General features: G+C 37.7%; 1 protein-coding gene across 2 annotated transcripts in view; it reads right to left on the reverse strand.

The window, feature by feature from the left end:
• Positions 1-13,392, reverse strand: part of Pdpr (pyruvate dehydrogenase phosphatase regulatory subunit) — a 55,262-nt gene that overhangs the window by 36,568 nt on the left and 5,302 nt on the right. For both annotated transcript variants that reach the window (XM_047529677.1, XM_047529678.1), the window contains exons 2-3: positions 11,331-11,615; positions 8,022-8,155 (exon numbers count right to left, since the gene is read on the reverse strand). In XM_047529677.1, coding sequence (XP_047385633.1) covers positions 8,022-8,155; positions 11,331-11,554 — 358 coding nt within the window. In that variant the 5' untranslated portion in view covers positions 11,555-11,615. The remainder of the gene's footprint in view (positions 1-8,021; positions 8,156-11,330; positions 11,616-13,392) is intronic.

Below are 13,392 nucleotides of genomic sequence, written 5' to 3' on the forward strand. Positions count from 1 at the left end.
ATCCATCCCTAAAAAAAAAATTAGTTAACATGCCAGGTGCAGTGGTGCACACCTGTTAGGAGGATTGCAAGTTTGAGGCCAGTCCCAGCACTTAGTGAGGACCTTAGCAACGTGGTGAGACCCTCTCTCAAAATAAAAAATAAAAAGGGTTATGTATATAGTTCAGTGGTAAAGTACACCTGGGTTCATCCCTAGTACCAAAAAAAAAAAAGAAAAGAAATTAGTTAACAAACACCTCATCTGGATGGATTATTTTTCAGAGGATTAGCATATAATATTCTTCTTAAATCTAGATTATACATATGTTGCTTCATCTTTACTTAATGATTCAAAAGCAGTAACAATTACCATGGTTAAGAGCTAACAGAAAACTCCATTGTTGAAGCCCCCAAGTTGTCTTTCACTGCATCACTAGTATGCTACATGGGGTGATAGATTTCAGGCAGTCCCCTTACCTGACTTCCTCACTGTTCCCCATCACCATTCCCTCACAAGCATCAAAGACAAGTCAGATCAAAGAAGGGGATCTACACTGTGACAGGCTAACTTTCCTTATACAAAACAGGACCCTGACCATGATTCCTCTAAAAGCTAACCAACTTAGTGATGCAAAGCTCAGCAAAACACTAATAACTGAACCAGTGCACCAGAGTAGGCTGCTCCATCTCTGGCCTATTCTGGGGACCCTCTTCAGACTCAGTCCCTGGTTAATTCTTGAGTCAAAGCACCTTGCTACCATCAAATTCAATCAATCCAGCCAAAAGGCACTGTTTTCCCACTCTGCTCTGTATGCAGAAGGCACCTTCTTCACTAAAAGCTACAGACAACACAGCAGAACCACTTTTACCAAGTTCAGTCCAGAGCACTCATCTCAAAGAAGCGTGGCCAAGTTAAAGGCACAACAGGAGGTCTGGCGATGTCACAACAGGGCGGGGAGTAGGGTGAGCCAAGCATGGCAAAGTGTTTCATTAGCCACCAAGACTGGGTTCAACTCTGAGCTTCTGGTTAACTTACAACAAACTGACAGACCCTCTTCCTACCTTGTTATCAAACAGGATCATAGTGTTGATTAGCATTCCTACTCTTACTTATTAGCAAACAGTTCCTACTTATTCTAGTACTGTATAGTCCACAATTCCATGGGTCCCTTTCTCCCTCATTACACAGATAAGAAGATATATGTCTAGGCTTTATAACAGTAACTGATGAAGTTCAATGGGTTAAACTATGATTTAACTATCAAGCACCTGAACTTAAGTTCTTTCTCTTCTGCTTTATTTAGAAGCCAAGTTTTGCCACTTAAAATACTTAAATGAGGGAAATATATAGAAAATGGCCCTAAAAAGTTTTATACAATGACATGAATTGTGGAATCTGGAGATTCTGGGTTCAATCCCCAACACAAGCACACACACACGTAGAAGTACAGGACCTGAAAAGGATCTGGAATACTGACTAAATCCCCTCATTTTATAGATAAGAAATAAAGGCAACTCAACAAGTTATGTGACTTGCCCATGGTAACACTCTAGCTGGTGGCAGAGTGTGGACTGAAAACCCTAGTGTTAATTACCAAATCACCAGGCAAATCTGACATAGGACCAAATATAGTAAGTACTTAGTAAGAATCAGGAGACAGCACTCTGGCGACCTATCATTCATCATTTGCCTGTTTGCCTGCCTTTTGCCTGCCCCTGGCCTGCCTTTCACCTACTCATCACCCACCACCTGAGGTCCACCTGCTGATCGTCCACTGGTAGCCTACAGACCAACTGAAGGCTGCCAATGGAGCGCCAGCTGCCTGCTGTTGCCTGGAAGTCCACTGTCACAGTACCCACAGGTTTGGTTACACATGGTTGCTACCATTTTGAGATAAAAATCAGGACCTGCAGGACCCCTAGCCAGAGTGACCACATCCTGTCTCCAGGACCCCTCAACCAGACCAACCACACCGCACTTCCAGGTCCTCCCCGCCACCGACCACGCCCATGCCCCTAGGTGCAACTCCCCATTTGACAACACATTTGGAAGCCAGTGCAGTCATCTTGGATTATCCTGGAAGCAGAAGCTCCCATCTTTAGGTGGGGCAAATCCCATTCTGAGACGCCTGCTGGAGACTGGAAGCTCATTGTCAGGTACCTCTCATGCATCAGGCTACTGAAGACTGGGAGGTTTGAGTACTAGATGACTGTTATAGTGTATATTTCTTTTTCTTTTTTTTTTTTTTTCTTCTTTTTGAAAATTTTTAATTTTTTTATTTCTTTACTTTTCTTGCTATATTTTCCTTTGGTTTACCTGTTTCCTCAGAGTTCCTTTCTCCCTTTCCTCATGCTATAACAACCAACTTCTTTTGATTACACTTTCACTCTTTCTATGATCTAGAACTTCTATGTACTCTTTTCTTATCCCATTAACAGTTATATCCTACACCCTTCCCCATCCTCTTTGTCCTCCATTAGAAACTGCAGACCTAATTGCAAATCTATTTGTTATATTGTAGATAATAATTGAACTCAACCTCTCTGTTTATTATGACAATATTGTTAATGTCTTCACAAGGGGCTATTTGGTTCAGGGTTGCATATTGTTTGTACTGGGTACTGCTAATATTGATCTTCCCCTTAAAGAAGAGGTTTTGTAAACCTATAGGGTCACTATAAGCCTATAGGGCAGAAACTGCAATACCGCAGATCTGCACTGCTAGAGGGAAAGATATGTGAACAACATGAAAAAACACGGTAAGAAAATGATCCAAACAAACCTAGATTCTATATTAATAGAATTCAGTGACAGTATGGTAGAAGAAATGTCAGAAAAAGAGTTCAGAACATACATAATTAAAATGATTCGTGAAGCAAAGGATGAGATAATAGAGCAATTATAGGCAATGAATGATCACTCCAATAAGCAGTTGAAAGAACGACTGAAGGAAGCAAAAGATCATTTCAACAAAGAGATAGAGATTCTCAAAAAAAAACCCAAACAGAAATCCTTGAAATGAAGGAAGCAATAAACCAAATAAAAAACTCAATGAAAAGCATCACCAACAGACTAGATCACTTGGAAGATTGAACCTCAGACAATGAAAATAAAATATTTAATCTTGAAAATAAAGTTGCTCAAACAGAGAAGATGGTAAGAAATTATGAATGAAACCTCCAAGAACTATGGGACATTGTGAAAAGACCAAATTTAAGAATTATCAGGATTAAGGAAGGCACAGAGATACAAACCAAGGAATGAACAACCTATTCAAGGAAATAATATCAGAAAATTTCCCAAGCCTGAAGAATGAAATGGAAAATCAACTACAAGAGGCTTACAGAATACCAAATGCACAAAATTACAACAGATCCACACCAAGGCACATTATAATGAAAATGCCTAACATACAAAATAAAGATAGGATTTTTGAAGGCTGCGAGAGAAAAGCATCAGATTACATATAGGGAGAAACCAATATGGATATCAACAGATTTCTCATCCCAGACCCTAAAAGCTAGAAGGGCCTGGAACAACATATTCCAAGTTCTGAAAGAACATGGTTGCCAACCAAGAATCCTATACCCAGCAAAATTAACCTTCAGATCTGAAGACAAAATAAATCCTTCCATGATAAACAAAAGTTAAAAGAATTTACAAATAGAAAGCCTGCACTACAGAACATTCTCAGCAAAATATTCCATGAGGAAGAAAAGAAAATCAACGATGTAGGTCAGCAAAGGGAGGAACTACCTTAAAGAAAAAACCAATCAAAGGAGAAACCAAGTCAAGTTAAAAACCAAAATTAAGCCCAAATAACTGGGAATACAAATCACATCTCAATAATAACCCTGAATGTTAATGGCCTAAACTCATCAATCAAAAGACATAGACTGGCAGATTGGATTAAAGAAAGATGCAACAATATTCTGCCTTCAAGAGACTCATCTCATAGAAAAGGACATTCACAGACTAAAGGTGAAAAGATGGGGAAAAACCTACCACACACATGGACACAGTAAAAAAGTAGGGATTTCCATCCTTATATCAGATAAAGTGGGCTTCATGCCAAAATTAGAAAGGATAAAGAAAGACATTTCATACTGCTTAAGGAAACATAAATCAGGAAGACATAACAATCATAAATATTTATACCCCAAACAAGGGCACGTCCATCTACATTAAACAAATCCTTCTCAATCCCAGGAATCAAACAGACCACAATACAATAATTCTGGGTGACTTTAACACACCACTATCACCACTGGATAGATATTCCAAACAACAACTAAACGAAGAAACTATAGAACTCAATAACACAATCAATAAGTTAGACTTAATAGACACATATAGAATATTCCATCCATCAACAAACGAATACACTTTCTTCTCAGCAGCACACAGATGCTTCTTTAAAATAGACCATATGTTATACCTCAAAGCAGCCCTTGGTAAATGCAAAAAAATATATACTACCTTGTGTTCTATCAGAGCATAATGGAATGAAATGAGAAATCAATGACAAAATAAAAAACAGAAATTACTCCAACACCTGGAGATTAAATAATATGCTACTGAATGAAGCATGGATAACAGAAAACATCAGGGAGGAGAATCAAAAAAATTCTTAGAGGTAAATAAGAATGATGATACATAGGGCTGGGGATATAGCTCAGTTGGTTGAGTGCTTACCTTGCAAGTACAAGGCCCTGGGTTCAAGTCCCTAGCACCGCAAAAAAAAAAGAATGATGATACAACATATCAAAATCTCAAAATCTCTGGGACACTATGAAAGCAGTACTAAGAGGAAAATTCATTGCATGGAGTACATTCAAGAAAAGAATAAAAAGTCAACAACTAAATGACCTAACATTACACCTCAAAGTTCTAGAAAAAGAACAGAACACCACCAAAAGTAGAAGACAGGAAATAATTAATATCAGAACTGAAATCAAAGAAATTGAAACAAAAAACAATTTAAAATATTGACAAAACAGGGCTGGGGAGATAGCTCAGTTGGTAGAGTGTTTGCCTCATATGCACAAGGCCTGGGGTTCAATCCCCAGCACCGCAAAAAAAAAAAAAAAAAATATTGACAAAACAAAAAGTTGGTTCTTTGAAAAAGTAAACAAAATAGATAAATCCTTAGCCACATTAACAAAGAGAAGGAGAGAGGAAACAAATTACTAAAATTTGTGATGAAAAGTATATCACAATAGACACCAATGAAATACATAACACAATGAGAAGCTACTTTGAAAATCTATACTCCAACAAAACAGAAAATATTGAAAACATCGACAAATTTCTAGATGATCCTCCCAAACTGAACCAGGAGGACATACACAATTTAAACAGATCAATTTCAAGCAACAAAACAGAAGAAGCCATCAAAAGCCTACCATCCAAGAAAAGTCCAGGACCAGACGGATTCTCAGCTGAGTTCTACAAGACCTTCAAAGAAGAACTCATTCCAATAGTCCTCAAAGTATTGCAGGAAATAGAAAAGGAGGGAACCTTTTCAAACTCATTCTATGAAGCTCGTATCACTCTGATACCAAAACCAGACAAAGACACATCAAGGAAAGAAAATTTTAGACTGATATCTCTGATGAATATAGATACAAAAATTCTTAACAAAATTCTGGCAAATCGCATACAAAAACATATTAAGAAGATAGTGCACCATGATCAAGAGGGGTCATCCTGGGGATGCAAGCTTGGTTCAACATCCGGAAATCAATAAATGTAATTCATCACATCAATAGACTTAAGGTTAAGACTTATATGATTACCTCAAAAGATACCGAGAAAGTGTTTGACAAAATACAACACCCCTTCATAATCAAAACACTAGAAAAAATAGGGATAGTAGGAACATACCTGAACATTGTAAAGGCTATTTATGCTAAGCCCATGGCCAACATCATTCTTAATGGAGAAAAACTGAAAGTATTTCATTTAAAAACTGGAACAAGGGGCTGGGGATATAGCTCAGTTGGTAGAGTGCTTGCCTCATAAGCACAAGGCCCTGGGTTCAAATCCTCAGCACCACAAAAAAAAAAAAAAAAAAAAACTGGAACAAGACAGGGATGCCCTCTTTCACCACTTCTATTCAACATCATCCTTGTAATACAAACCAGAGCAATTAGACAGACCAAAGAAAGGAATACGAATAGGAAAAGAACTCCAGCTGCCACTATCTGTTGATGACATGATTCTATATTTAGAGGATCCAAAAAACTCTACCAGAAAATTTCTAGACCTCATCAATGAATTCAGCAAAATAGCAGGTTATAAAATCAACATACATAAATCTAAAGCATTTTTATTCATAAGCCATGAAACATCTGAAAAGGAAGTGAGGAAAACAACTCTGTTCCTCAAAAGCCTCAAAAAAAAAAAAAAAAAAAAACTTGAAAATCAATCTAACCAAAGAAGTGAAAGATTTCTACAATGAAAACTACGAAACACTAAAGAAAGAAATTGAAGAAGACCTTAGAAGATGGAAAGATCTCCCGTGTTCTTGGATAGGCAGAATTAATATTATCAAAATGACCATATTTCCAAAGGCACTATATAGATTTAACATAATTCCGATTAAAATCCCAATGACATTTCTCAAAGAAAGAGAAAGTAATCATGAAATTCACCTGGAAGAACAAAAGACCCAGAATAGTCAAAGTAATCCTGGCCAGGAAGAGTGATGCAGGAGGTATCAAAATACCAGAAGTTAAACTCTACTATAAAGCAATAGTAACAAAAAACGGCATGGTATTAGCACCAAAATAGACAGGTAGACCAATGGTACAGGATAGAAGACACAGAGACATACCCACATAAGTACAGTTATCTCATATTAGACAAAGGTGCCAAAAACATACAATGGAGAAAAGATAGCCTCTTCAACAAATGATGCTGGGAAAACTGGAAATCCATATGCAGTAAAATGAAATTAAACCCCTATCTCTCACCCTGTACTAAACTCAACTCAAAGTGGATTAAAGATCTAGGAATTAGACCTGAGACTCTTCACCAAATAGAAGGCCCAAATCTCCATCATGTTGGCATTGGACCAGACTACTTTAACAAGACCCCCATAGTGCAAGAAATAAAAGCAAGAATCAATAAATGGGATGGATTCAAACTAAAAAGCTTTTTCTCAGCTCAGGAAACAATCAATAATGTGAAAAGAGAGCTACAGAGTAGGAGAAAATCTTTTCCACACACACCTCAAACACAGCATTCATCTCCAAAGTTTATAAAGAACTTAAACTTTACACCCAAAATACAAAGAACCCAATCAATAAATGGGTTAAGGAACTACACAGACACTTCACAGAAGATATACAAGTGATCAACAAATATATGAAAAAATGCTCACCATCCTGTTATTCAAGAAATGCAAATTAAAACCACCCTAAGATTTCATCTAACGCCAATGAGAATGGCTATTATCAAGAACACAAGCAATAATATGTGTTGACATGGATGTGGGGAAAAAGGCATACTCATACACTGCTGATCGCATTACAAACTGGTGCAGCCACTCTGGAAAGCAGTATGGAGATTCCTCAGAAAACTTGGCATGGACCCACCATTTGACCCAGCTATCCCACTCCTCAGTTTATACCCAAAGGACTTAAAATCAGCATACTACAGTGATGCAGCCACATCAATGTTCATAGCAGCTCAATTTACAATAGCTAGGTTGTGGAACCAACCAAGATGCCCTTCAATTGATGAATGGATAAAGAAACTGTGGTATATATATACAATGGAATATCGCTCAGCCATTAAAGAAGAATAAAATTATGGCATTTGCTGGTAAATGGATGAAGCTGGAAACTATCATGCTAAGGGAAATAGGCCAAGCCCAAAAAAAAAACCAAAGGTCAAATGTTTTCTCTGATAAGGGAATGAAGATACATAATGAGGTAGGAAGGAGAAGAATGAAGGAACTTTGGATGGTGTAGAGCAAAAAAGAAAAAAGAAAAGAATATAGAGACAGACCAGTGAATGGCAGATTACCTGCTTACCTGTTTGAATCCCTGTTTCTTGCTCTAATTGATGGTATAGTTTGTTTGAATAGTCTGCCATCTTCTGCTCAATGGTCAAGTGCCTGGCAGTGCTCAGAATGCCAGCACAGAACCTGGTAGAGCCAGCAGCCAGCCTGCAGGATGGATGCAAAATGCTATTAGACAGACTCACATATCTGTTAATATGTTTGAAATTCCTCATTATAATATTGTTTGGAATATCAAAAAATGGAAACAGGGCTGGGGATGTAGCTCACTTGTCTACCACGTTCGAGAGTCCCTGAGGTTTGATTCCCCAGCACTGCCCCGCCCCCCAAATCTTGCCAAAAAGAAAAAAAGAAAAAAAGATGGAAACAACCAAAAATGTCCACTGACATGCTGACATGAGACTGGTTTAAAATTTTGGAGATCACCAAATCTACTTGGGGTGGGAGTTCCATCTCTACCAAGACAGAACTCCTTGAGTAGCCCTGATAGAGGCTCTCACCTTGGAGTGTAGGTTAGAAATATAAGATATTTTTAAGAATAAAAGGGGGGTGGGGGTTGTGGCTCAGTGGTAGAACACTTGCCTAGCATATATGAGGCACTGGGTTCAATTTTGAGTACCACATATAAATAAATGAATAAAGTAAAAGTCTATGAACATCTAAAAAATATTTTTAAAAAAGAATAAACGGGACTATTATTAATAGTACAATAAATTTATTGGATAAAATAGAAGTTGAGTCTAAACAGATATGTGTGTGTGCATTTAAGCAAATAAGTAGATGGGATAGAGGAAAAACTTCCTGACAGTAGAATGCCAACTAAATGTACAAGAATGAGGAAAGAAAGCTCACCATTTGGCAAGCATCATGGTGGTTGATGCAGTCAACTGCCAATGGAAGTTAAGCCTCGTAGGTGGAAGTATGACATTAAGATACTGAAAAATCTCAGAATACATCTCCCCAAAAGTTACTGGCCCATTATAAGGGGGTGGAAAGGGTGGGGCACATCTGTAATCTCAGCTACTCCAATTTCAAAGCTAGCCTAGGCAATTTATTGATACTTATCTCAAACACTGGAAAAAAGAAAAAAAAAAAAAAAAGAGGTGGGGATATAGCTCATGGTAAGAGTGCTTGCCTAGTCTATGTGAAGCCCTGGGTTCAAGCTCCGGTGCCACCAAAAAAAAAAAAAAAAAAAAAAAAAAAAAAAGACCCTGATAGAGATGTTCAGAGGACACTAACAAAACTGGATGATCAGGATTATTTCCACAAGAAGTAGAGGCCAGCCATGTACCTGCTGGTATGGTACACTGCAAAAAGCCTGGCACCATTCCACCATGTCTGTGGTCTTCTTGCCAAAAAATGTATGGCCTCATTGTGGTGGTAGATGAACAACTCTGTGAACAGACTAATGGCCAATGACTTATGTACTTGACAAGGATGACTGGTATGGAATGCAATACAGTTGTTCTTGAAAAAATGTGTGACCCGAGTTTGATCACAAGAAAACACTAGCTAAAAAATAAGAAAACATTAGCTGAACCTAGACTGAGAATTATCCCACAGAAAAAAAGGTCTGTACTCTTTAAAACATCAAGAACATGAGGAACAGGGAAGGACTAGAGAACTGTTCCAGACAGAAGAGACATGACAACTGAACACATGCTCCTGGACAGAATCCTGGACCAGAAAAGAAAGAGAAACCTTACTGAGATGATTGGCCAAATCTGAGTGAGGTTTATGAATCTGCTGATAGTGTTGTATTCATATTTTCCTGATATTCAGGTATGGTGGTTATGTAAGAAGGGTGCACTTGTTTTTTGAAAACACCCTGAAATGCTTAGAGGTGCTGGGTTATCAGGTCTGCAACTTATGCTCAAATGGTTAGAAAAATACTAATTACAAAAGGTATGTATACACACACATACACGCTCTTGCGGCTTTATTTGTGTTTGTATACCTATCTGCAAAGAACAGAGCAGGTAATACAACAGGTTCGTTAGGATGTTAACAACAGGAGAACTTGGGTAAAAGAGATATGGATGTTCTCCGTCATGATCTTGCAGCTTTTTAGTGAATTAAAAATCATTAAAATTACTAAAAAAGATTATTATTTAATGTAAATATGTCAATTATTATGGAATTTATAATGTACATAGAAGTAAAATATACTATAACACAAAGGGCAAAAGGAGGTAAATAGAATTACATTGTTGTATGTCCAACATTACTAAGTAGTAGTATAATAGTAATTCATCATGGACTAATAAGTTAAGAATACATGGGATTATAATGTTTCTCTGTTGAAATTGTAAGTGTTATGATTTAAAAATGCTGTTAAAAGACAAACAATGCACAACCATAGAATCTAAATGATGTACCCCATTTGTATACAATGAATCAATATGCAGTCTGTAAAAAATAAAAAAATAAATAATTTAAAAAACAAAACAAAACAAAAAATACATTGCTAGAGATGTTGTAGCTCACTGTCAGAGCACTTGCCTACCATGCACAAGGCCCTCTGTTCAATCCCCAGCACCATAAAAGGAAGAAAAAAGAATACATATTCTGAACCTATAATCATTAAAAAATAATAGAAAGGCAAGAGGAACACAAATTCAATAGCAGTCTGGGCAACATGGTAATACCTGTCAATAACAATGATGATGATAACAATAATAATTTAGAGATTGAGCTTAGAAGTCCACAGAGATAAAACAGAATACTAAAAATATGTAATTCATCTAAAAGAAGGCAATAACTGAAAATGAAGTAAAATTCATAAAGCATATTTCTTTTGGGGGAAGAGAGCAATAAAAATCTAGCTAAAAGATATCTGTTTCTTTAAATGCAATTTACATTACTTTACAAGCACAAATTCTTGTTGAAGTCTAAAATGTTACAGAAAACTCATAACTAGCCTTTTCTTCCCTTTCTCCCTCCCTCCCTCCCTCCTTCCTCCCTTCCTTCCTTCCTTCTTTTATTTATTTATTTCTGAGACAGGGTCTTGCCAAGCTGATCTCCAACTTGTGATCCTCCTGTCTCATTCTCCCCAGTAACAGATTACAGGTGTGCACCACCATACCCTCTACACAAATCCATTTAAGATGCTTGTTTTGTTGAAATCTACAACCTCTCTAAAAACCCAAACATATTAAGCATAACTAAACAAAGTGCAGGCGATTTCACCTCGATTCTTCTCATGACACTGAACGTTTGGCTTAGTTACTGGTGGGACATTATTATGGAGAAGAGAGGAAATGAAGGAGTCCCTTACCATTAGTACAGCACAACCACAAGCCACGTCTCACTTGATCCTTACCTGCCCTGTTCCAAAAGGACGATATCTGTCCACCCCATCTTGGAGAGGTGATAGGCCACAGATGTGCCCATAATTCCACCCCCACAAATAACAACCTGGGCCTGGGCAGGAAGGGCGATAGACTGTGCCTCGGCAGTTGACATGTTGCTTCTCATGGAGGACCAGTTCTGCCATCCTGGGCTTGTTCTTTGTCTTCGGGCAACTGATAGCAACCGGTAAAACATCACGTCTGTCACCAACCAGGAGTTATGCTATCGTCAGTTATGGAGATCCCAGGAATTCAAACTAGACAGAGATAAGCAAGCATATTTCAGTGCATAGGACCAATGAGAAAATTATTTAACAAAAAACAGTAATAGGGTTGGGGTTGTGGCTCAGTGATAGAGCACTTGCCTAATATGTGAGGCACTGGGTTTGATTCTCAGTACCATATATATATAAAATAAAGGTCTATTGACATCTTAAAAAAAAAAATCTTTTTTTTTTTGGGGGGTTCTGGGGATTGAATCCAGTGCCTTGTACATGTGAGGCAAGCACTCTACCAACTGAGCTATATCCCCAGGCCCTGAAAAAGATATTTTAAAAAAAGAACAGTAATAATTCATTTGACATATATTTGAGGACCTACCAAGTTTCAGACACTTTGCTAAACAGAGATACAGAAGTAAAGAAGAATAAGAAAGTCTCTGTCTTTATAAAAGTTACATTTAAGAGTTTATGTGTATGAATTAGGGAGAGGCAATCAATATATCAAAATAAAAAAGTAAATGAAAATAATGTAATAGAGTAACTAGGGGCAATTTGGGTGGGGGTACTGGGGATTGAATTCAGGGGCACTCAACCACTGAGCCACATCCCCAGCCCTATTTTGTATTTTACTAGAAACAGTATCTCACTAAGTTGCTTAGCACCTCACTTTTGCTGAGGCTGGTTTTGAACTTGCAATCCTCCTGTCTCAGCCTACCGAGTCACTGGAATTACAGATGTGAGCAACTGCCCCAGATATTAAAGGGCATATTTAAAGTAGGATGGTTAGAAAAGGTCTTCAAGGAAGTGACATTTGAAAAGAGACCTGATAGATAAGAAGGAACCAACTATATGAGTGTTTACACAGAGAAACAAGCATGTACAAAAGTCCTAAGGTAAGACAAACTTTGATGAGACCAAGAACCTAAATGAAGTTAACATGTCTGCAGTATGCTCAAGGGAAAACGATCTAGACAAACCTGGAGAGAAAGGCAGAAACAAATTCTACATAGCCATCATGAGAAGATGGAATTTTATTTTAAGTGTAAAGAAAAATCACTGAAACAGGGGAATGAAATGATCTGCTATATTTTTCACAGGTCACTTGATGGTAGAGTGGATGGTAGGATGAGAGAATTAGAGAATTAGAAAGCTACTGCAGTAGTCCAAATGGGTAGCATGGTGGCTTAGACTGGATAGTGGCAGTCAGAGAAAGATTATCTGGAAGTAGAAATGAGAGAACTTATTTGCTAACAAACTGGATGTTAAAATCAGAAAAAGGAGTAAAAAGGATGAGAGGTAAGGGCTGGGGTTATAGCTCAGGGATAGCCTTGCATGTGTGATGCAAAGGGTTTGATTCTCAGCAACACATATAAATAAGTAAAATAAAGGTCCATTGACAACTAAAAAAAATTTTAAAAAGATTCTGGGATAATCAACTTGTGCTAGTTAGTGTGAAAGACTAGGAATGAGGAAGGGAAGAAGCGAGGAAGAATGAGGGAGAGGGTAAGCATAGGTAAATGGACAACTAAATATTACTTGCTCTGATAGAAACACCAAGCAGCTGTATATATAAGTCTGCAATGTAAGGAAGAGTTAGGGGTGTCCCTAGCCTTAAATACAATGTTTAAAACCCTGGCATTTAGAAAAGAAGGAGAAGAGTACTGAGGTCCTCCAGTGTTTACAGATTGGAATGAGAAGGGAAGGACTAGTGACAAGAATGGAATACTATAGTCGACTCAAAGAGAGCATCCAGGTAAAGAGAGGACTGGCTACAGAGATGGACAAAGAGTAGTCAGTGGACAGAGAAAAGCCA

This window comes from Sciurus carolinensis, chromosome 16, assembly GCF_902686445.1.
Source record: "Sciurus carolinensis chromosome 16, mSciCar1.2, whole genome shotgun sequence".
In the NCBI taxonomy this organism is placed as follows: Eukaryota; Metazoa; Chordata; class Mammalia; order Rodentia; family Sciuridae; genus Sciurus; species Sciurus carolinensis.